The 21,148-nt window shown below is 46.2% G+C and overlaps 1 protein-coding gene across 1 annotated transcript in view; it reads left to right on the forward strand.

Annotated features, from left to right (window-relative positions):
• The window catches only part of ONECUT2 (one cut homeobox 2), a 39,090-nt gene extending 18,208 nt beyond the window's left edge, over positions 1 to 20,882 (forward strand). The window contains exon 2 of the mRNA XM_059894683.1: positions 20,414 to 20,882. Within this exon, the coding sequence (XP_059750666.1) occupies positions 20,414 to 20,700 (287 nt within the window). The 3' untranslated portion in view covers positions 20,701 to 20,882. The remainder of the gene's footprint in view (positions 1 to 20,413) is intronic.
• The last annotated feature ends 266 nt before the right edge of the window (positions 20,883 to 21,148 follow it).

Below are 21,148 nucleotides of genomic sequence, written 5' to 3' on the forward strand. Positions count from 1 at the left end.
AACAGATAACTAACAAGAACCTACTGTATAGCACAGGGAACTCTACTCAATACTGTGTAATGACCTATATGGGAAGAGAATCTAAAAAAGAGTGGCTATTTGTATATGTATAACTGATTCACTTTGCTATACAGCAGAAACTACCACAACATTGTAAATCAACTATACTCCAATAAAAATTAATTTAAAAAAAAATAAACATTTTTTTCTCACGTATCTGCAGGATTCAGCTGATCTAGGCTGATCCCAGCTGGGTTTCCCTTTGTGGTTTGGCTGGCTTGATCATGTGTCTGTGGGTGGCTTTGTTCCATGTTTCCTATCCTGGGACCACTGGGGTAGCCTGGGTATGTCCTCACGACGATGGCAAAGGGGAAAGCACAAGCAATAACATACTCCGTAACATTCCATTGGTGAAAGCAAGTCGCATAGCTGAGCCTAGAGACAGAGTGGGGGGCACTTCCAGATTCCATGGCAAGGAGCCTCGTACAGGAAAGGGTGAATTGGAGTTTGAGGGGTTTTGGTTTTTTGTTTGGTTTTTTTGCCATCTACCTCTTACCACATATTTTAGCTCACTTCCATTCTTGCAGGAAGCCATTCCTATGGTTGGGATAGGATAAGGACAGCAGATTTGGCAACAAATAGGAAATAAGTGTGGAAGTATTTCAAAACCCTTTATTACTTTATACTTTATACAAGTAACAAACTATGCCCAGCTTGTTAGAAGCCATGTTTCTTTGTACTAGGCTGATCTGTGGCCATGCCTGACCTGCCCTCTAGATGGTAGCAGGCAGGGAGCCCGGCTTTGCTCTCCTTCATCTTCCCTTTAATGCTGGCCATAGTTGGCACTCAGTAAGTGCAGGTGATCCCCAGGGTCACACAGCTTTGGTGTCCTAACAGGAGGTCCCTTCTAGCCCCACCAGATGACCACATGTACCTCTACATGTATTTTAAAATAAGACTTGATTTTAAACTTTTCTGTTTTTTTTTTTCACTGAAATAACCACCAACCATCTGAGGAACAAAAGTCCAAATCTGTTGCCTATAGAAGTTAAGCCATCCAATCCAGATCCCCATTATTCTGTGCAGACAAATTCCAAACAATGCCAGCACTTTATTCATTTTACCAGTGAATACAGAAGCAATTGGAGGTGATATCAAAAATATCAAGAGATTTACTCATTTGTGACTCTAACAATGTCTAAGGCTTGTTGAGGGTTGTTTTTGGTTTTTTGTTTTTTTAACCTTAGGTTCTGTTTCTGGCATGCTTTTATTTTTTTAAATCATAAGCAGTGTTAAAAATACTTGACGGGTTTTGTCTTGGTTCTTCATGTGGGTGTTAAGAGATGCCTTCCATTAGTGAGTATGCCTCAGATAATGTGTTTATTTGCATCTTCCTCCTTCTCTGCCTGTCCCCTAATGGTCTGGTACACAGAGGGCTACTTGAGCTGATTTATATAGATCTCAGTTGCTCTCATTTGCGCATACTTAATTCAGAGAGGTGATCATATTGATTTCCCAGGCCCACTTTTCAAGACATTGTACTAACACAGATATCTTAGCAGCTCTAACTACATTGTCTGAAAAGGAAAACATTTTAAACCTTTGGAAGCAATTTTGATGGACATTTCATTGTGTTCTATATTACTTACCTAATTAAATTTCCTTCACATCGAGGTCTGTTTAAAATTCAATTGAGAAATATTTTCGAGTTCCATTGGGCAGATAACTTTGTTTAGCTGGATTTGTTCTGCATGCATATGAAATGGCATCCTATGAATCAATACCCAGTGCTTATACTTCCCATGGATGTGAAGAAATGACACCCTTGTAGGCAAATGTAGTCTCCTGTTATTCATAACAAGCTGTCCCTGGTTACTGAACTTGTTCACCCTGTAATTCCAAAAATTCCTTGTGTTTTTGTGCCTATGGTTTGGCAGGCTGATTTGTTCGAATTCTGAGCATTGTGAACGAAATCTGTAACTTCTTTCATGGATTAGCTGGAGTCCTGGAATTCCTGTTTACAAGTTCAGAGTCCAGCTCAGGGCCACTTGCCCCCTTTAGGGCACACAGAAGTCTTATTTGCATAGCGGAGGTGGGTAGAATTCCAGATTGAGTTTGAAAGCAAATAAGGTAATCGGTCTGAGGAGCCATCCCCAGTGGAAGAGGTGTGATTCCTGATGTTTTGTATCTTTGGAAGCAAAACCCAGGAGAAAGGCCTTATCTCTCAGTTCCACCCACCCTGCCACTGAAGACAAGAAAAACAGACCCTCCTCATCTTTTATCCTGGCTAGCCATCCCATTCAGTTCTGTGGCAAAGGACCCTGCAGTAACAGAGCTGTAATTGGAGAGTTGGCATTCTATAAGCACTTCTTTAATATTAAAAAAAAAAAAAAAAAGTTCCAAAGATGTACTTCTTGTTGCATTGTTAATTAGCCTTTAAACATTTCAGAATTAATTAGAATCTTCAAAGTCTTCAAGGTTTATCTTGTTTATCTCTGTCTTAGTCTACTGTACCAAAATACCACAGACACCTTATCAACAACAGAAATTTATTGCTCATGGTTCTGGAGGCTGGAAGAGCAAGATCAGGACGCCAGCCTGGTTGGGTGAAGGCCCTCTTCAAGGCTGCAGACTTCTCATTGTATCTTCACATGGTGGTAGGGGTTAAGGAGCTCTTTGGAACCTCTTTTATAACGGCACTAATCATATTCAAAAGGGTTTTCTACCCTCATGACTTAAGCACCTCCCAAAGGCCCCACCTACTACTGTCATCATATTTGGAAGTTAGAATTTCAACATATGAATTTGGACGTGGCACAGACATTCAGTCTATAGCAATCTCTGTGCCTCAGATAATAGTGGGTATATCATAAGGTTATTGTGAGTCTTAGATAAGCTAATGCATATAGATGCTCAGAACAACTGGTCGATTGTGAATGCTTGCTAATTTAGTCGAATCATTATTATTACTATTAATTGATTAATATTACCTTTGTAATTTCTCTGTACATAAGCAGGAGACTTGGCCTGGGTCACCAACTCTTCCATATTTTTTGCATATCAAGAGTATTGCTTGGGACTTCCCTGGTGGCGCAGTGGTTAAGACTCCAAGCTCCCAATGCAGGGGGCCCGGGTTCAATCCCTGGTCGGGGAACTAGATCCCACATGCATGCCGTGACTAAGTTAACATGCTGCAACTAAGGAGCCCGCCTGCTGCAACTAAGACCCGGCACAAGCAAATAAATAAATTAAAAAAATATTTAAAAAAAAAAAAAGAGTATTGCTTGGCGTTGTCATCAAGAGCGTGAGCTTCGGGGTTAGACAGATCCAGTTTAGGTCCCAGCTACGCCACTTACTAGCTATGTGACCTCATGCAAGTCATTAACCTCAGAGAGCCTCAGTTGCTTCCTCTGTAGAATGGGGATAAGCTTGGTGCCGACTAGATAGTTGGTGTGCGGGTTACATGAGATACCATAGTGTTTAGCACTGCACCTGGCACTTTTACATCTTATCTCCTTCATACCCAGGATAATCCCCTATTTCACGTGGACAGGTCTATCCTTCAGCATAATTTTTGTCACTTTCACCAGTGGCATTTGTGACGAGAGAGATTGCCAGACACAACATTGGTCTTTGGATGCTCTCCTTGCAAACTGGTCAAACATGCAGCAGCGTTATTCACTCCTGCCACCACTCCCTCTCTCCCCCAACCCCCATGTCCTTTTAAGACTCTTAACAGTTACAGGCATTTCGCTAAGCTCGTGCTTAGAACACGGAAGTCTGCTGTGCTCACGGTAGGTTCTGACTGCATCCTTACTGACTTATGTTGGGATAAGGTCCATTTGGAGAGTGTGGTATGTGTTGAGCACAAACTCTACATTTGCTAGAATTGTACAGCTGTACATAGAAAAATTACAGCTCCGCCAGCAAGGCTCAGCTTATCTTATATCTGCATCATGATCGCAGGTTTGGGAGTCATTTCAGAAAGCTGTTTTCTCCCACGTCCAGGTAGCGATGAGGCGAAAAGTGCTGAGTACTGTTCCCTCTTTTCTGGCTTCAGTATGGCTGGACCCTGCCTCTTTCTCCTGTTCCCCAGATCCACCACTCACTGTGCATTCACTTGGTTCTCATCTCACTCCCTGAAGGCTCCTGTCTTGGTTCATGCTATCATCTTTATTCCCAAAACCAGGAGGCTTAACATGGAAAGGAAGGAAGGAAAGAAGGGAGGGAGGGAGGGAGGGAGGAAAGAAGACCCACAGACACCTCGCTGTTGCTTTTCCTGAAGTAGCAACTTACCTGCTAAGAGAAGATTTTGAAGCCGTGGGCTTCCTCTGAATTCTCAACACACGATTGTTGAGACTATTTAAACAGTCTCTAGAATCCTTTTCTGACCCCAAATTACTCCGAAGCATTAATTGTCTTAGTGGTTTCATGGCCACATTATTTCCTATTCATTAGTGTTTTCATGAAAAATGATAACGCTAATTAGAGCGGCTACCGGTTAATTCACTTGGTGATTCATTACTCTCTCCCCTCTTGGTGTTCTGCATGTGGTCATCTTGGAGAAGGCATCCAAGGAGTAATTGCAGCTCTATTCCCTGAGTGATCGCCTAATGCCATTAGTTCTGATCCACAGGCACATCTTCAGCGGCTCTGATGGGGTCTGGTTACAGCTGCACCCTCGCCCCTGCCCTTTGGATGCAGGGTGAGAGGGGAGCCTGCACTCAGGTCTGGTCCTCTGGAGGGGGTCCAGGGCAGCAGAGGGGGCCGAGTTCCCGGTGGGAGGTGAGCACCACTTTAGCCTCCTCTGGACCCTGAGGTCAGGACAGGATAGTGCTCAGAGAAATCTGCCCTGAGAACTTGTACTTGGGAAGGAATAAGGAAAACAAATTTTCTTCGGTTTTAGCAGACGTGTGGCTAGGCACGGGCTAGACTCTGGAAGTCTGGTTCTCTCTCAGACCTCTGCCGGCCAGTTCTCTTCTTAAAACGTTTATTTGTCCTGACATCCATTGGGATGGCAGCTATCAAAAAGCCCAGGGAGTGTGCCAGCCTATGATAGCATCTGCAGCGAGGCAGTCTATCTAGGAGCAGAATTTCTGAGTCATAGCGCATGCATATATTCAACTATATCAGATACTGCCAAACCGTTTTCTAACCTGTTATGCGAATTTACACTCCCACTGGCAGCTGGGGAGAGTTCCCATATCTTTGCCAGCAGTTGGTATTGAGAGATTTTTACATTTAAGCCACTTAGGTGGATGTATAATGTTGTTGTTTTAAGTTTATAATTCCTGGATTACTAGTAACTTTGAGGGTCTTTTTATATAATTGTTGGAAATTTGGATTTCTTCTCCTGTAAAGTGCCTGTTCAAGTCTTTGCCTGTTTTCCTATTGGGATGTCTTGACTTCTTGTTGATTTCCAAAAGATTTTATATATTCTGAGTTCAGGCCCTTTATCAAACATATGTGCTGCAAATATCCATGGCTCTCCTCTCTCTCTCTCTCCCTCTCTCCACTCTCTTATTTGTGTCCTTTGATATACAGAAATTCTTAATTGTAATGTGCTCTAATATTTCAGTCTTTTTCCTTTGAGTTAGTATTTTTTTTAGTCTTGTTTAAAAAATCTTTCTTGAGATATGAAGATATTACCCTATATTATTTTCTAAAAGCTTGTTTTGCCATTTACACTAAGGTCTGTGATCCATAAAAAACTTACTTTTTGTGTATGACATGAAGTAATGGGCCAAGAATTAAGCCCCTGCCCCAATGCCTATCTAATTACCCTAGCTCCATTATTAGAAAGAATACCTTTCCTCATGTTCTGACGTGCGAATCTTCTCATTAAATCCCATATCCATAGGTGTATGGATCTGTTTGTAGGCTTTCTGTTCTGTTACACTGGTCTAGTTGTATATCCTTGTCCCAATACTACACAATTAGAGTCTTATTAGAGGTCTTGATAGTTAATACAGCAAGTCCTTCCATCTGCTCTTCTTCATCAAGAACAGCTTGACTAGGGAATTCCCTGGCGGTCCAGGGGTCAGGACTCTGCACTTCCACTGCAGGAAACCCAGGTTCCATCCCTCGTTGGGGAACTAGGATCCCACAAGCCATGCGGTGTGGCCAAAACAAACAAACAAAACCCCGAAAAGAATAGCTTGACTGTTCTTTGATTTTTTGCATCCTCACATTGATTGTATTTTTTTTTTTTTAATTTACTTATGGCTGCTTTGGGTCTCTGTTGCTGCGCGCGGGCTTTCTCTAGTTGTGGCGAGCGGGCGTTACTCTTCATTGTGGTGCGTGGGCTTCTCTTGTTGTGGAGCACGGGCTCTTGGCGCACAGGCTTCAGTAGTTGTGGCACACGGGCTCAGTAGTTGTGGCTTGCAGGCTCTAGAGCGCAGGCTCAGTAGTTGTGGCGCACGGGCTTAGTTGCTCTGTGGCATGTGGAGTCTTCCCGGACCAGGGCTCGAACCTGTTTCCCCTGCATTGGCAGGCAGATTCTTAACCACTGTGCCACCAGGGAAGTCCTCACATAGATTTTAGAAGCAGCTTGTCAAATCCCAAAAACTGAAAGGAAAGAAAGAAGAAAGAAAGGGAAGGAGAGAAATCTGCTGAGATTTTTATTAAAGATTTGGTTGGATCTATAGATCAACATGGAGAAGATTAAACTTTTTACAATATTGAGTCTTCCAATCCATTTATTTAGTACTTTTTAATTTCTCTAACAAAGTTTATAGGTTTCTTTGTCAAAGTTTTACATACCTATTGTTAGATTTATTTCTATGTACTTGATGTTTTAATCCTATTATAAATGGTATCGTCTTCGTTTTCTGTTTGTTGTGTTATATAGAAATACAGTTGATTTTTGTCTGTGGATCTTGAGTCTAGGAACCTTGCTAAATTCTCATATTCATTCTAATAGTTTATCTGTGTATAATCTTGGATTTTCTATGGATGTTAATCAATATTGATGTTTGTATGTTCATCTTAAAACTGACCACCTTATTGAGCTTTCTTATTCTAATAATTTGAGTATTGAAGCTTTTGGGTTTTCTAGGTTAAAAAATCATATTAACTTATTTTTATGAGGGTTCTGTTTCTGCCTAGAGAAGCAAGATAGGGTAGCTGTTAGGTACAAGGAGTTTGGAATCTGACTACCTGAGTTTGAAACCCAACTCTATTACTTTCTATGTAATCTTAAGTAATTTGCTTAATCCTCTGTGACTCAGGATAATTAATTGTAAACCACCCTATAGGTTGATTTTAAAAATTAAATGAGTTAGTACAACTTCAAAAACGCCCATCAAATCATGAGCACTGAGTTTATGTTGAATTTTGTCATTTTATTAATTAGTTTCATTCCTTTTAAAATTCCCACTTCTTATTGTTTTTTCTTATTTTATTGCATTGGATACTTTTCCAGCATAATACTGAATGATACTGGTGCTTTCAGGCCTCACCTGAAACTTAACACATTGAAATGTTCCTTCTAGGTTTTTTTTTTTAGTTGTTTTGTTTTTCATAATTTGACATATATGTAATCATCTTTAACTGCACTTATGAATCTGGTATTAAATTCTACAAGGGGGAGATAATTTTCCAGTAGAAATTCCTTTTTTCAAACTATGCTGTTTACATAATGATGAAAATCATTAATAATGGAATTATTTCTTTTTAAACATCATTGAAATCCTGTTGCAAAAGGAGGCACTGACCCTTCTACCTTCCTGAAGATTCATTGGTGTAGCCTTTCCAAAAAGGTGCTGATTGTTAATGTAATGATACCCCTTTGGATGTTTGGGATATGTTCAGGGGTATTCATAGCCACATGGAGCTGTTGGCCAGTCCTTTTTTAGGACAGTATCACATTCTTGAGCTTTTAATTTTGCTATATTCCAAGGAAGCTGGAGTATGTCTTCAGTTTTCTTTTCATAAAGAGTATACAGATACACTTTTTGAGTCATTATATAACTAAGAGTGCTTCCCTGCAGGAAAGACCACCTGAACTGCATAAATTCTAACATTACAACTATGGTATCAATTTTGCTCTTAATTTCCTCCAATGCTATGTATTTCTCATTTTCCTGCAAGAATTTTTTTTGTATTTCCCATCTCTTATCTTAATTGTGTTTTTTTTATTACCTACTATTATTTATAGAGTTCTGTCTTGTTTTCTTCTTAATCATTTTCTGTTCCTGTTTCATAGACGCCATCTCTTTTTGCATTATCTTGAGATACCAAATGATTCTCTAAAATGTTCTTTAAGTTTCTATAAGATATTTTCAGATGAATTTTCTCTGATTTCAGATGGTGGCCTGTTTTTCTGTTTTCCAGTATTTTCCATCTCTTTCCTTCTGTCCTATGTATTTATACTCAAATGAGAAAAACCCAGTCAGGCCTGATACAGTTAATAGGAAGGGTGTGTGTTGTCCTCACAGCCTCCTTTCTGGATGTCGGTGCACTCACCCTTGTAGACCTACACTGAATTGCCAATTGATGTACCTAACCCAGCTCCTACAGTCTAACCAGTTTTCTTGTAATTTGGCCCTGCTGGACTGACATGGATTCATCTCCTGCGTCCATTCCTCAGCTGCTGACAAGCTGGTCAAATGGTGTATGTGCATCAATCCCCAAGATACCAAGGGCCAAATCTTCCTCTTGTCCTTACGCTCACCCGGAGCACTCTTTGGAAACTATACCTCCCAGGGTTCGATCTACCACTGGAGTCCCTCTTCTACCCACCCCACCGTCAATTTTTTTGTCCAATTGTTTATTGAGAGTTGCAGTTCTCAATTAGTAGGTAGAAGGGAGTGGACAACACTCTGGCTGTTTCTAAAGGCATCACCTATCAAGTTGAGTGATGGCTGCTTAATCTGAATTTCTGAACAGCTGGAGGACTCAGGTGTTATTTTTTCAATTCAATTCCATTGGCCTTGTGTTTAGGTGTGAATTCCTCAGAAATGCCCCCCCGTGCAGGTTGATGGCAGTCCTAGTGTTCAGTTCGGTGAGTTTTACCTTTTATTCTAGGTCTTTGAGATCATTTTAGTGGGAAGTTAGGAGAGGCTGTACTGGGTTCTCCTAACCACTTTTAGTGAGATGTTCTATCCAGAATTAAATATTTGTATTAGCAACTCACAGCTTCCTGGATAGCTTGCCGAGTACAGATATGCAGCAGATCTAAAGGTCTGTCTTTGCCAGGCTTCTTCGTAGGCAGAATAGATGACCAGGAATCGTGATTTCAAAGGGTGAGTGCCCCCTAAAGATTTATTCTAATAGCCAAGGGGGAAATAAAAACGCCACTGAACTGGTAATAAGGGAATCTGGGTTCTCAGGGCTCGGTCACTGACTCCCTGTGGTCAGCGTTGGGCAAATCATGACACCTCTAAGAGCCCCAGACTCCTTATATCTAAAATAAAGGATAGGACCAAATGGTCTCTAACGTCCTGCCATTCTAGGACTCGGTGGTTTTACCAGCTGGCCTGGAACATCTGCTGTTAGAAACCTGTTCCTTGGGGCTCCCCTTTTACTCGCAGAGTTTCTGCTGAAAGGGAAGCCGAGGAGGAGAAGGCACATCCACGCTGGGTGAGCGAGCCCCAGCTACAGGCAGAACCTGCTGGGAGGGACGGTAGGAGGAGCGGGTAACTCGGGTGCAGAGGCCTGGCGACCCTCCTCTGGAGATCCGCCCTCTGGGGCCACACTGGGCCTCTATATAAGCAAGTCTCAGGCATCAAAGGACCCCATTTGCTGAGTCCCCTTCAGTGACTTTGTATTGAAGGGAAAATAGGGATAGGAAATTAAACTTGTTTTCTTCAGAGGATGTCTTTGAGGCAAGGGAACTGCGAATGGGGACCGGATGGCTGCCTCTCATGCGACAATAAATAGACCTGGGAGGTGCTGGTTTGTGACAACCAACATGTTTATAACCCAACCCAAGTGAAGTCACGGGCGGCGGGGTTTTGAGGGAGCGCAGAGAGTTAGCACTTATCACCCATGATTTCCAAATGGGAGGAAGAGGGCACCACAGGGATACCCAGATGGGCAGAGACGTGCCCCAGGTCAGAAGTGAAGCTTAAGGTGGGGCTCAAGCGTTCCGGGCAATGCCAGGCTTCCTGGGGTTGCTGTCTTTTCTGCACTTTGGATGCGACCCCTTCCAGGGCCTCCAGAGTGAGGGGTGCGTGCTCACGCATGCGTGGTCCCCTGCGCTCCTGTTTTTTCTCCCTCCTCTCTCCTTTCCCTCTCTCCTCTTTCCCTCCTGCTCTGGCATCTCCCGACCATAATATTTGCTCTCATAAGCCAGGCAGCAGCTACCTCACTGGCACATGGGTTGTTCAGCCCAGAGTGCCTTGGCTGTCCAGGATAATTTGCTAAATGGTTTAGAGGTTTTTCTCGCCAGGGAAGGCCAGTTAGATGGGAGTGAAAGGAGGGATAAAACCCCAGGGACCGAGAATGACTCCAAATCCATTCGCGCAGTGCAACTTGCCTGTTTCTGCTCTTGGCCACCCAAATGGACGCTGGTCTGGATGTCACTGGCTCTGCTGCCTGAGCGATGGGCATCTGGTCTGTGAGAAAAGCCAGCTCCAACCTGGAGACAAAGCCATTAAGTTTCCCGTTTGACTCAGGCCAGGGATGTTTGGAGAAACAAGAGGGAAGTTGGAGTTTAGCTCTCAGGGGCCAAGTTCACCCTACCGGCTCTGTGACCATCTGGACCAAGGTGGCGTTCAATAATAAGGTCAGGAATCAAAGAGAAGCAGGGAAAACTGTAAAGCATCTAACTGCAAACTACTTATAGTTTCCAAATTTTAAAGAGCACAAGATAATCAAATGATGATGAAAAGATCTTGTCCTTTGCAGCCCCTCTCCCTTCATCAAGCCCTCCCGCCTCCCCGGTGAGTGATTGGTGTGCCACCCTCTGGCCTTAGTGGCCAGTGCTCAGAGCCTGAGCCCCAAGTCCTGTGTGTCACACCCCTCCTCTCCAGGTCCCTGTAGCAGTGTGCCAGCACCTCTCCCTTTGCTGGCCCGAGAAGCCTGCATTGATGGCATTGTTCAGCACTGATGGCTTCCCGAACATTAAATATGTACTATCAGAGTATGTAACTCTTCTATTCTTGCTTCCCTATTTGAATGCAAGGGATGCTGTTATTATTTTAAAAGCTCTTGAATATGCAAATTAGTTCTAGAGGAAGGGAGCTTCCTGGACGCCATCACTCCTCCCATCCTGACAGTAACAAAGGGAAGTAAAAGGAGTTGATTTCCCTCTTCTTACCTCAAAACCCCACAGGATTCTCCGAACAAGGCTGGATGTACAAATATGACCTTACTTTTGTAATTGATTTTTCCAGCATAACCCAGTTGGTTGCCTCAGTTGATCTTTCCAACCCGACTCCAGCCCCTGTGGGTGTGCCCTTGTTGCTGGAGCGGGTTACTCTCCCGCTCTGCACAGCCCTTGGAAGACGGCAGCTTCAGGCTTTCCAGCTGAAAGCTGGAAACGATTCTCCTTCGGCATCGTTTTCAAACCCAAACCCATATACTCGGAGGTTAAGCGACCACGCTGAAAAATGCACACCCCGATGACTTCCTTCCCCACCCCACCTGGTGCCCTGGCAAGATCACATTGAACAATTCAGGGAAAGTATTCACTGAATGCAAGGAGAGTAGAGCATGTCTGCATTATTTATTAGGGGCTAACAATACCCATCGTATGTAGAATGTATTTGGACATAAATTAGTGATGTTAGGAAACATCAGGGGTCCAAAACCTATTAGGATCTCTGACACGTATGTAAAAACACATCACAGTCCTACCTTTTCTACGAGGCTGGGAATTGGCTCTGAGACAGCTTCACAAGGAAAACAAAAATCTTTAACCTTTTGTTTGCTATAAGCCCTCTGGACAGTTCATCTACCGTTGAGTAAGTCTTGGCAAATCATTTCAGACTATGAATTCTTAACCTCACTTTCTCACCCCTCTTCCTCTTTCTTCTTTCTCTATGATGGAAGGAAGGATATTTACATTTACTGAGCACCTACTGTGCACACCAGCATTACAGCTAGCCCCTTGATATCCAGAGGGGTTTGCATTAGTATCCCTACTTTATAGATGAGGAAACTGAGGCTCAAGGTCATGCAGCTGATAAGTGGCCAACGTGGAATTTGAAACCAGGTCATGACTTCAAGCTGAGATTTCTTACCCTACATTTGACTCCCTGCCTGGGCAGGAAGGCAACAGCTGTTCTTTGCTTCTTTGTCAGCTGTATATCACCACAGGAATGCCACATAACACAGAACCACAAAACCGGTGGCATAAAGCCATGAATGTTTATTTTTGCTCAGGAGTCTACGGGTCAGCTGGGCAGTTCTGCTGGTCCAGGCCACGCTTGAGGGGTCTCAGCTGGGCTCGCTGCAGTCAGCTGCTGGGGCAGCTGGGGTGGGCTGACCCAGGCTGGCCTGGGCTTGTCGTGTGGTGGCCGGAGCGCCAAGAGCGTGAACAAAGCACTCGGCTTCTCGAGGCCTGGGCTGTCCCTTCTGCCACATTCAGTTGGCCAAAGCAAATCGCCAGACCAGCCCAGATCCAGGAAAGACAGACAAACTCCTTCGCGTGCTGGAGGGGAGCTGCAGAGTGACATTGCAGGAGATAGGGATGGTGGGAGGAGAAGAATTGGGGCCAATTTTGCAATTAGTCAGCCTCAGTTCCCACTGTGGGGCTGCCTTGCTTCCTTGGGGGCACCTGCTTCCTGGAAGCCTCGGCTCCCCCATCTCCAAGCCTGCGCTCAGAGCCGTTTCTCATGTGTACTGAGGACGTTGTACAGAATGACTGCGGAGGGGCCCCCTTCCAAAGGGGAAGGGGTGCAGTCAGTGTGGCAGGGGTTAAGCCTTCCACTGACCGGATGAAGCTGAAGCAGGAGGCTTTGAGCATCAGCCAGCACAGGAGGGGAGCCTGGGGGCGGGGCAGCCAGCCTGGGGGCAGAAACCACACTGAGAAAGATTCTTCTAGGCCTACACCTGAGACTTGGGCACTTCTTGCAGATACCTCTTGGAGGGTGGCTTTCCGTTGCCCATCCGCGAGCATCTCCGGACATGGTATCATGTTCGTGGAGCCAGAGTTCCCCTCATCTGAGGGGGCTCGGCCCCTCACCTCCCCACGGGGCTCTGCAAGCACCTCTCTTCGTCCTGTGTGTTTGTGGTTTCCAGGGAGGAGGGTTGGAAGGAAGTCCATTTCCGCAGGACACCAGGGCTAACTGGTCGACACGGGAGGTGATGCCGGGCTGTGGGGGAGGAGGAGCGTGGAGCTGGGGGGCAGGAGCGGGGAGGAAGGGGAGCACGGGGGCAGAAGAGGGAAGGGCCGCTGGATTCCTGGAGGACTGGGACAGGCCAGAAAGCTCATGAGAAAGAGACAACCAGTGGAGAGCAAACAAATCGGCAAGATCAGAGATGAGAGGACAAGCCAAAGGGGGCCTACGTTTCCAGAGCTCGACACCACATTGTACCACGACTGCCCTGCCGCTAACTCACGCTCGGCACCTACTCAGACCACCTTCACCAGCAGATCATTCATGACCCCTGCGAGGCGGTCCTGGAGGTTAAAGACACAGAAGCTTCAAGTCCGGAAGGAAAGAAAAGCCCCGATTCCATTTCCCACTAAGGCAGGTGGGGTAAGTATCCCCCAAAGAGGCACCTGCCCAACATGGGACTTGAGAGGCAGAGTGGATTGTGTATAACAGCTCGCAGGTTAACAGCCAACGATGGCCTTAATTCGTCTGACCCCTCGAGGAGATGTCACTGAGGAAGATAGCATTTGTACGGTACCAGGTGGAGGGAGAGGACCATGGAGGGCAAACCCATCCGAAGGATGGAATGGACCCGGCAATCATTTCTGGTCCAGTCACCACAAGGGAGAGGGAGGCCCAGTGATCATACCCAGGTCACACGGCTAGTGAATGGCAGAGCTGAATTTGAACTTAGGTTGGATGGAAACTGCCCTGCCCTCATCCATTTTAGTCTTCTCCCCGCGTCAGTTACCTCAAGAAAAACAAAACTACAAAGGCTTTTGTTTCAAGTCTGTAATTCATTTCCATGAGACATTTTCCTTTCCTGTCAGTTTGTTGACAGGAGCCCGAGGGACCCTTCCGGTACTTGTAACTCTGTAGCAAATCATGAGATGGGGCCGGATTCTCCAAAAACAAATGGGAGCGTTTCAGCCCAATACAGCAAAAGTTGTTCAACAGGGACCTGAATTCTTGGGGCAAAATCCCAGTAGCGTGGGTAGTTTCAGCTCCAGAGCAGGGAGGACCGGGGAGTCGGGCCGGTGTTGGGTGCCTCTTGCTTCCCCGGCCCCTCAGGACCGAGGGAGGCTGGGAAGGGGTTTCCAGGCCAACGTCTCAGCCCTGGCGCTAGTCGTGTCACCCTAAACAAGTCACTGAACCTTCACCAACTGCAAAATGGGAATCCACACCTCTGCCCCACGTTCCCCTCAGAGAGCTTGTGGAAAGTGCTGGGACTTCCCCGGCGGTCCAGCAGTTAAGACGCGCCGATGCAGGGGACACGGGTTCGATCCCTGGTCGGGGAACTAAGATCCCTCATGCCACGGGGTACAGCCAAAAATAAAAAAATAAAATAAAAATAAAGAGACAAAGTGCTCATGGGGGTCCAGACCTTGCCTGCCTCTCAGGCCCACCTCGCTGACCTCTAGCTCCCCACGTGAAACCGACAGCCCCAGACCCGACAGGAGCGCCGACGTTCTGTGACTCAGGCGTGAGGATGGAGTTATGGGCGGAAGGAGACGCGCAGGGGCCTTGAAGAGCTGAAGCCCCTGCAGCTGTGGAACCAGGCGTTAAGGCGAAGCGTGGGTCCAGGATGACCCCCGGCCTGGATCTGCCTCGTAGAGCCAGCTCGTTCCCACCCACCCTGACCCTGCAGACACTCACAGCCGAGGTCGCTCCGTCCGCCCGGGTCTAGGCACGGGCCCTCCCAGAGGAGACCGAGGCGAAAACCAGGCAGGCGGCGGCGAGGTGGCGGCCCTCCCCAGCTTTGCTCCTCCCTCCCAGCCTGCCTCCCTTCCCCTCCCCACGGCTCGGGCCCTGGCTTCCCATGGCTCTCCACCCCTAGCAGGCAAATACCAAAGACCTTTGTCCCAAGAAGGAAAATTAGGGGTGGGTGAAAATGAGGCTTTTCCATCAAGAGAAACGACACAGTCACTGCCCTCTGTGGTCGGCGCCAGGGCCCTCCCCGGGGTGACGCACTGCTTTTAGTGGCCTCCTTAATATTATTTTTTGAGTCTCTGGTACCGCCCCTCACCCTGCCTCACCTCCCTTTGAGCCCCCTCCTGATGGGAATGACTTCTGGCTTTACAACCTTGCCACGTGCCTGACGGGGCGCGCCTTCGTGCTGCCCGTGTGCGGGCGCTGGACAGCGCTGTGGCCAGTTCCCCTGGGCGCCCGAGGACAGCTGGGCTTCTGAGAATACCCAGGAGCAGCCTGACCGTGTGCAGAGCAGAGAGAACGGGCCAGTGGTAGAGAGAAGTTCTTCCTCCTCTCCTGGTTTAGGAAGATCAGCTCCAGGGAAGTGGCGCATGCTTGGAGATGCACTTTCGTCTCTGACCCTCTGAGGGTGGCCACCTGGGAAAAGGTGAATTGGCATCTCACGATCTCGGGGAGGGCTTGTGCCTTGAACCAGGGCTTCCCTTCTTATTATTTCACCCTGGGAACCCAGTGGTTTGAAAAATTTGTCTACTCAGGACCCTACTTAGGCAGTAGCTGTCACCTCTGTTACTAATGACAGATGCCTCTATCTGTATATACCTGCCAGTCCCAGGTCCTGGTCCACGGGGGACAGGCAGCCTCCTCCATCTGAGCTGATATTGTTCTTGCCCCCAAAAGGAGGGAAAAGGCACTGTAGCCCCAGTAGGTAGCCTCATTGTGGGCAAAAGCAAATGATTTCTCCCTGTCTTTGAAACAGAAATGAGCCCTCAAACCTCCATGACCCACACAGGGACCACTTCCCCAGGAGAGGAAGGAAGATGGAGAATGAGGGATTTCTCTCTCTTCCCGTCAGGCAGCACACACACATCTCCCCGTGGTACACCCTCCCTGCTTCCTTTCTAGAAGAGGGAGGAGAAGCAGATCCCAGTGCCTGCAGGAGTCTGGGCTAACCTCTCACCCTCCTGGAGCAGAGTTTATCGTGAGTGGCAGGAACTCACTCCATCCACACCACTGATGAACACCGTCTGCTGGGTTTCTAACACACATTCCTGGGCTGTAGGGAGCTACTTGGCATTTCCCTAGCTGTTTTGAAATGGGCATTTGTAGCGTGTAATGTTCTAACACCAAAACCATTTACACTCTGACTGTGCCTCTGGGCAAAGCTAGCTTCACACTTTGTCTGAGAAATTCTGAGGTTCCCACCTTCCTGCCAGCTTCCAGACATCATTCAATCTGTCTACTTTTTCTTAGACTTTCAAAGCAGGTGTTTGCCCTCTTGTTTGTATTTTTCCTTCAGCTCCTGACTAACTGCTTTTGTAAGAATCATGAGGTGGCAACTGCCAGCTCAAGTGAGGACTTGGGGCAGGTTATGTACCTGCAGCCTCATTATTTTGGGCTTTTGGACTTGCCGTACATTGGCAGACCACAGGCTGCAGCTTTGCATTTGTTGGCGTAGAGTCTGTTGGCTTTGGAGAGCTGTTGGGAAGGCATACACAGGATCTGATGATCTGTTCTCTCTTTGCAGGTTGCTGAACGTTAAACTTTTAACATTTGTTTCTTAAATCATATGTAGATATATCTTCAAGTATAACCTGACAGGCTAACATGGACCTGCATCAATACTGTCTAAACTCCCTATTAAAAGTGCAAATACACCACCACACCAGTCAGAAGGACCATCATTAAAGAGTCTACAAATAATAAATGCTGGAGAGGGTGTGGAGAAAAGGGAACCCTCCTACTCTTTTGCCGGGAATGTAAAGTGGTGGAGCCACTATGGAGAACAGTATGGAGGTTCCTTAAAAAACTAAAAATAGGACTTCCTGGCAATCCAGTGGTTAAGACTCCACGCTTCCAATGCAGGGGGTGTGGGTTCGATCTCTGGTCGGGGACCTAGGGTCCCCCATGCCAAAAATTAAAAAAAAAAAAACAAAACTAAAAACAGAGCTACCATATGACCCTGAAACCCCACTCCTGGGCATATATCCAGAGAAAACTCTTAATTTGAAAAGATACATGCACCCCAATGTTCATAGCAACACTATTTACCATAGCCAAGACGTGGAAGCAACATAAATATCCATTGACAGATTAATGGATAAAGAAGATGTGGTACATACACAGACACACGCACAGACACACACACACAGACACACACACACACACAATGGAATACTACTCAGCCATAAAAAGAATGAAATAATGCCATCTGTAGCAACATGGATGGACCTAGAGATTATCATATTAAGTGAAGTAAGTCAGACAGAGAAAGACAAATATATGATATCACTTATATGTGGAATCTAAAAAATGATACAGATGAACTTATTTACAAACAAAAAATGGACTCACAGACGTAGAAAACAAACTTACGGTTACCAAAGGGGATAGCAGGGGATGGGGAGGGAGAGATAAATTAGGAGTTTGGGATTAACATATGCACACTACTGTATATAAAATAAAGAACAAGGACCTACTGTACAGCACAGGGAACTATATTCAATATCTCCCCAGATTCCAGAACACTGCCCCTCCAGGTGAAAGTCAGAATCTCTCGGGGGGTAGAACCTCCGAGGCTACTGTGCAGATAGAGTCCCTCTAAGGTGCCAATGGCGTGGGTGCCATTTCTGTAGGGGAGAAAGATGGACAGACCCAAGGGCTGGATTCTTGCCCTGGCTCTGCAGCCAACTTGGAATGTGACCTCAGGTCAATCGCTTACACCCTCAGGTCTCCATTTATTTCATTTTAAAATGAGAATAGTTCTGCTGCTTATCTTCCTCAGGATTCCTGGGGTTATGCAGCCAGAGGGACGGTGGGGAGGGAGCGTTCACACACTTTGCCTCACGTAAGCCTCTACAGAGGTGAGCACCTTATTTCCATTATGCAGATGAGGAAGTCGGGGCGCTGAAAGGTTAAGTCATTTACCGAGGTCCCAAGTCTTGTAGGTGAAGGAGCCCAGGTGAGAGAATCCAGGCGTCTGGTTCCAGAACATTCCATTCCATCAGGGTGCTCCTCTGAGATTTTAGAAATCAGGTAGATGCTTGCGAGTCAAACCAAAGCATATGGGCCAGCAGCAGCTGCATCACCTGGGGGCTCGTTAGAAATGCAGGTTCTCGGGCCCCGCCTGGGTTGACTGCCTCAGAATCTGCATTTGAGCAAGCTCTCCAGATGATCCCTGTGCACCTTGAACTCTAGAAGCGCTGTTGTAGAGGATTGCACTAGAGAGAGGAAGTCTACAGATGAGGTTATGGTAAATATCCAAAACTCCAACAAAAGTGTAAGATCCTCCCAGGGATAATCAAAGAAGAAATCATTACCGGGAAATTCCTGTGGGAGAAGGGTGACTGTAAGCCGTTTCAGCCCTTTCTCTCTGAGTTCCCATTTCGGGGGAAGCACCCCTTATCTGAAAACATCCAAACCTCCCAAGAGAATGGGGTTTTGGATAGAAACATATTGTTTTTATAGGTGTGTATGTGTGTGTTGTGTTTAATTGTCAAAGGTAATATGTTTACTTTTAGAAATGAGAGAAGGAAAAATCAGGAAGAGAGGGTTTAGCAAAGCTGACATAGCCCAACAGTGTTCCTTTTTGAGGGTTCTCCGGCTCCTGCCCTTTTTATCATAGCTTTTCACTTATTTCAGGAGTGATCCTTTATGGCAGATAGCATCCACCAGGGAGGATGGCCAGTTGGGTAGGGGGAAGTTCAGCTTCCAGAATATCTTTTCTATAAGTGTGGGTCCTTAGGTTAAATCCAAAGACCCATCAGTTTGAAGGATGTTCCCCTGATACTCAAACTGCAGCCAGCGGCCCCACTATACCGAATGCTCCCTGCAGAATGCAAAGAGTAGAAAATGGCCTGACCCAAAGCTCAGAAGCAAAACTCACAAATCAGGGCTTTGAGAAGTATGAAAAGGCTTCCAGACAGCACTCCAGACTGCTAGGCTTAGGGGAATGTCAGTTGAGTACAAAGAAATTCTCAACCTGGGGCCGGAATGTCCAGTAGGATTTGATCCAGGGAAGGATGCTCAAAGCCGGCCCTCTGCTCCCTCCTCGCCTTTCCTGGATTAGCTCTGTTGAGGCGGCACAAAACCCCTGGATGAGCTGCGGTTTCTGTCCAGTGATTTTAGCACATGTTCCCATGTTTAAATTTGTGATTTGTATGCACAATATTATTTAGCCCTTAAAAGTGACTTTTCTGAGACCCAATCTGTCTGTGAAGTGTGCAAATTGCTGCAAGAGTCAAGACACCACTTGTCATCAGCATCCCAAGCATTCGTTTATGTCCGTGGCTCCAAAAAGAGCCAGTCGGAAATATCACACAGACCTGATCCCTGCCTTCTAGAAACTTGTAGGGTAAGGCAGAGGTAGTGACACATAAATTAATGTCCTGGCTGCATATGGCAGCCCAGATGTGGATACCCATCTACTGAATCAGAGACTCTGCATCTACTGATTGACACATCTAGGGCCATAAAATAATCCACTGTAAATTTGAGTTCTTTTGCCAACCTCAGCCCTGGTCTTCTTATATTGGCTTCACTTCAGACCAGCCAAATTAAAACTGGTTAAACCAATTTTTTCAGAGTCTTTCCCTCCCTGTTTGATTTTTTTTTTTTTTTCTCTAAAGTCTAGAAGAAGGGGATTTGGGGTCGGGATGATACCATCACTCTGTCACTTCTAATTTCATTCTGTTAACGATTTTTTGAGTCGCGAGGGTGGAAGCTTTGATTCTGAGAAATTACGCACTTTTAAGTTTTGACTCCAGAAAGTCATTGTGGCTCATCTGTAAACAATTCTAGCGGGTGACTATAAAAGAGGAACTTAGTAACCAGGCTTCCCCCTGGGGAAGTCATTGATCCCTTCAGAGCACCTGATTTCACAGATAAAGGAGGTGGGGGTGGGAGTGGGGGCTAGGGAGTGAAAGAGAAAGCAAGGGCGTTTGGTTCAAAACCAGACTGTGTAAACAGCCCTGCTCTTTCCTCCTTTCTCCCTTCCCCCACTAACCGATGCTTTCCATCACCTGTAGATGAACTGGGAAGGCTGGTTATTGACAGCTGGGCAATTTGCACAATAAAGTTTAACGGTTTACATCCCCTTTGACTTTACATCCCCATTGACTTTACATCCCCATTGACTTTGTCAACGTTCTCAATGGATCACGTTCTCGGGTGCCGGTTCTCACACTCGCACTGACTCTCTCCTTCTTCTCTTCCCCTTCAAGCGTGCAAACGCAAAGAGCAAGAACCAAACAAAGACAGGAACAATTCCCAGAAGAAATCCCGCCTGGTGTTCACCGACCTCCAACGCCGAACGCTCTTCGCCATCTTCAAGGAGAACAAACGCCCATCCAAGGAGATGCAGATCACCATTTCCCAGCAGCTGGGCCTGGAGCTCACGACCGTCAGCAACTTCTTCATGAATGCCCGGCGCCGCAGCCTGGAGAAGTGGCAGGACGATCTGAGCACAGGGGGCTCCTCGTCCACCTCCGGCACCTGTACCAAAGCGTGATGGAAGGACTCTCAGTTGGGCACAAGTCACCTCCAAATGAGGACAACAGATACCAGAAGAGAATGCAAAGGAAAACGACGCTGGATTCTTAGCTGGGGCCCTTCACTGGTGATTTGAAAGCACAATTCTCTTGAAAAGAAAATTCTATTCTAGCTGTAATCATAGGCCAGGTGTTCTTTTTGTTCGTTGGTTTTTAATGGCTATGGAGTCCAAGTGCAAGCTGAAAACTAATCTCTTTGAACCGGACATTGTCCTCTGAGCGAGTGTGCTAAGCACCTCAGAAACCCAAATGGGGCCTTTCTGCAGCAAGTCAGTTTCAGTGTGGTGTCAGTCAAGCTCAGGATTGCTTAGAATGTCAACGGTCCCACTTTGAGTCCTGTCAACCTCTTGCAGTCAAAGTTCCCATGAGTAATAGTGGGACTTTGAATGACCTCATTTGCTTTCCAAG

Source organism: Balaenoptera ricei, chromosome 14 (genome assembly GCF_028023285.1).
Source record: "Balaenoptera ricei isolate mBalRic1 chromosome 14, mBalRic1.hap2, whole genome shotgun sequence".
In the NCBI taxonomy this organism is placed as follows: Eukaryota; Metazoa; Chordata; class Mammalia; order Artiodactyla; family Balaenopteridae; genus Balaenoptera; species Balaenoptera ricei.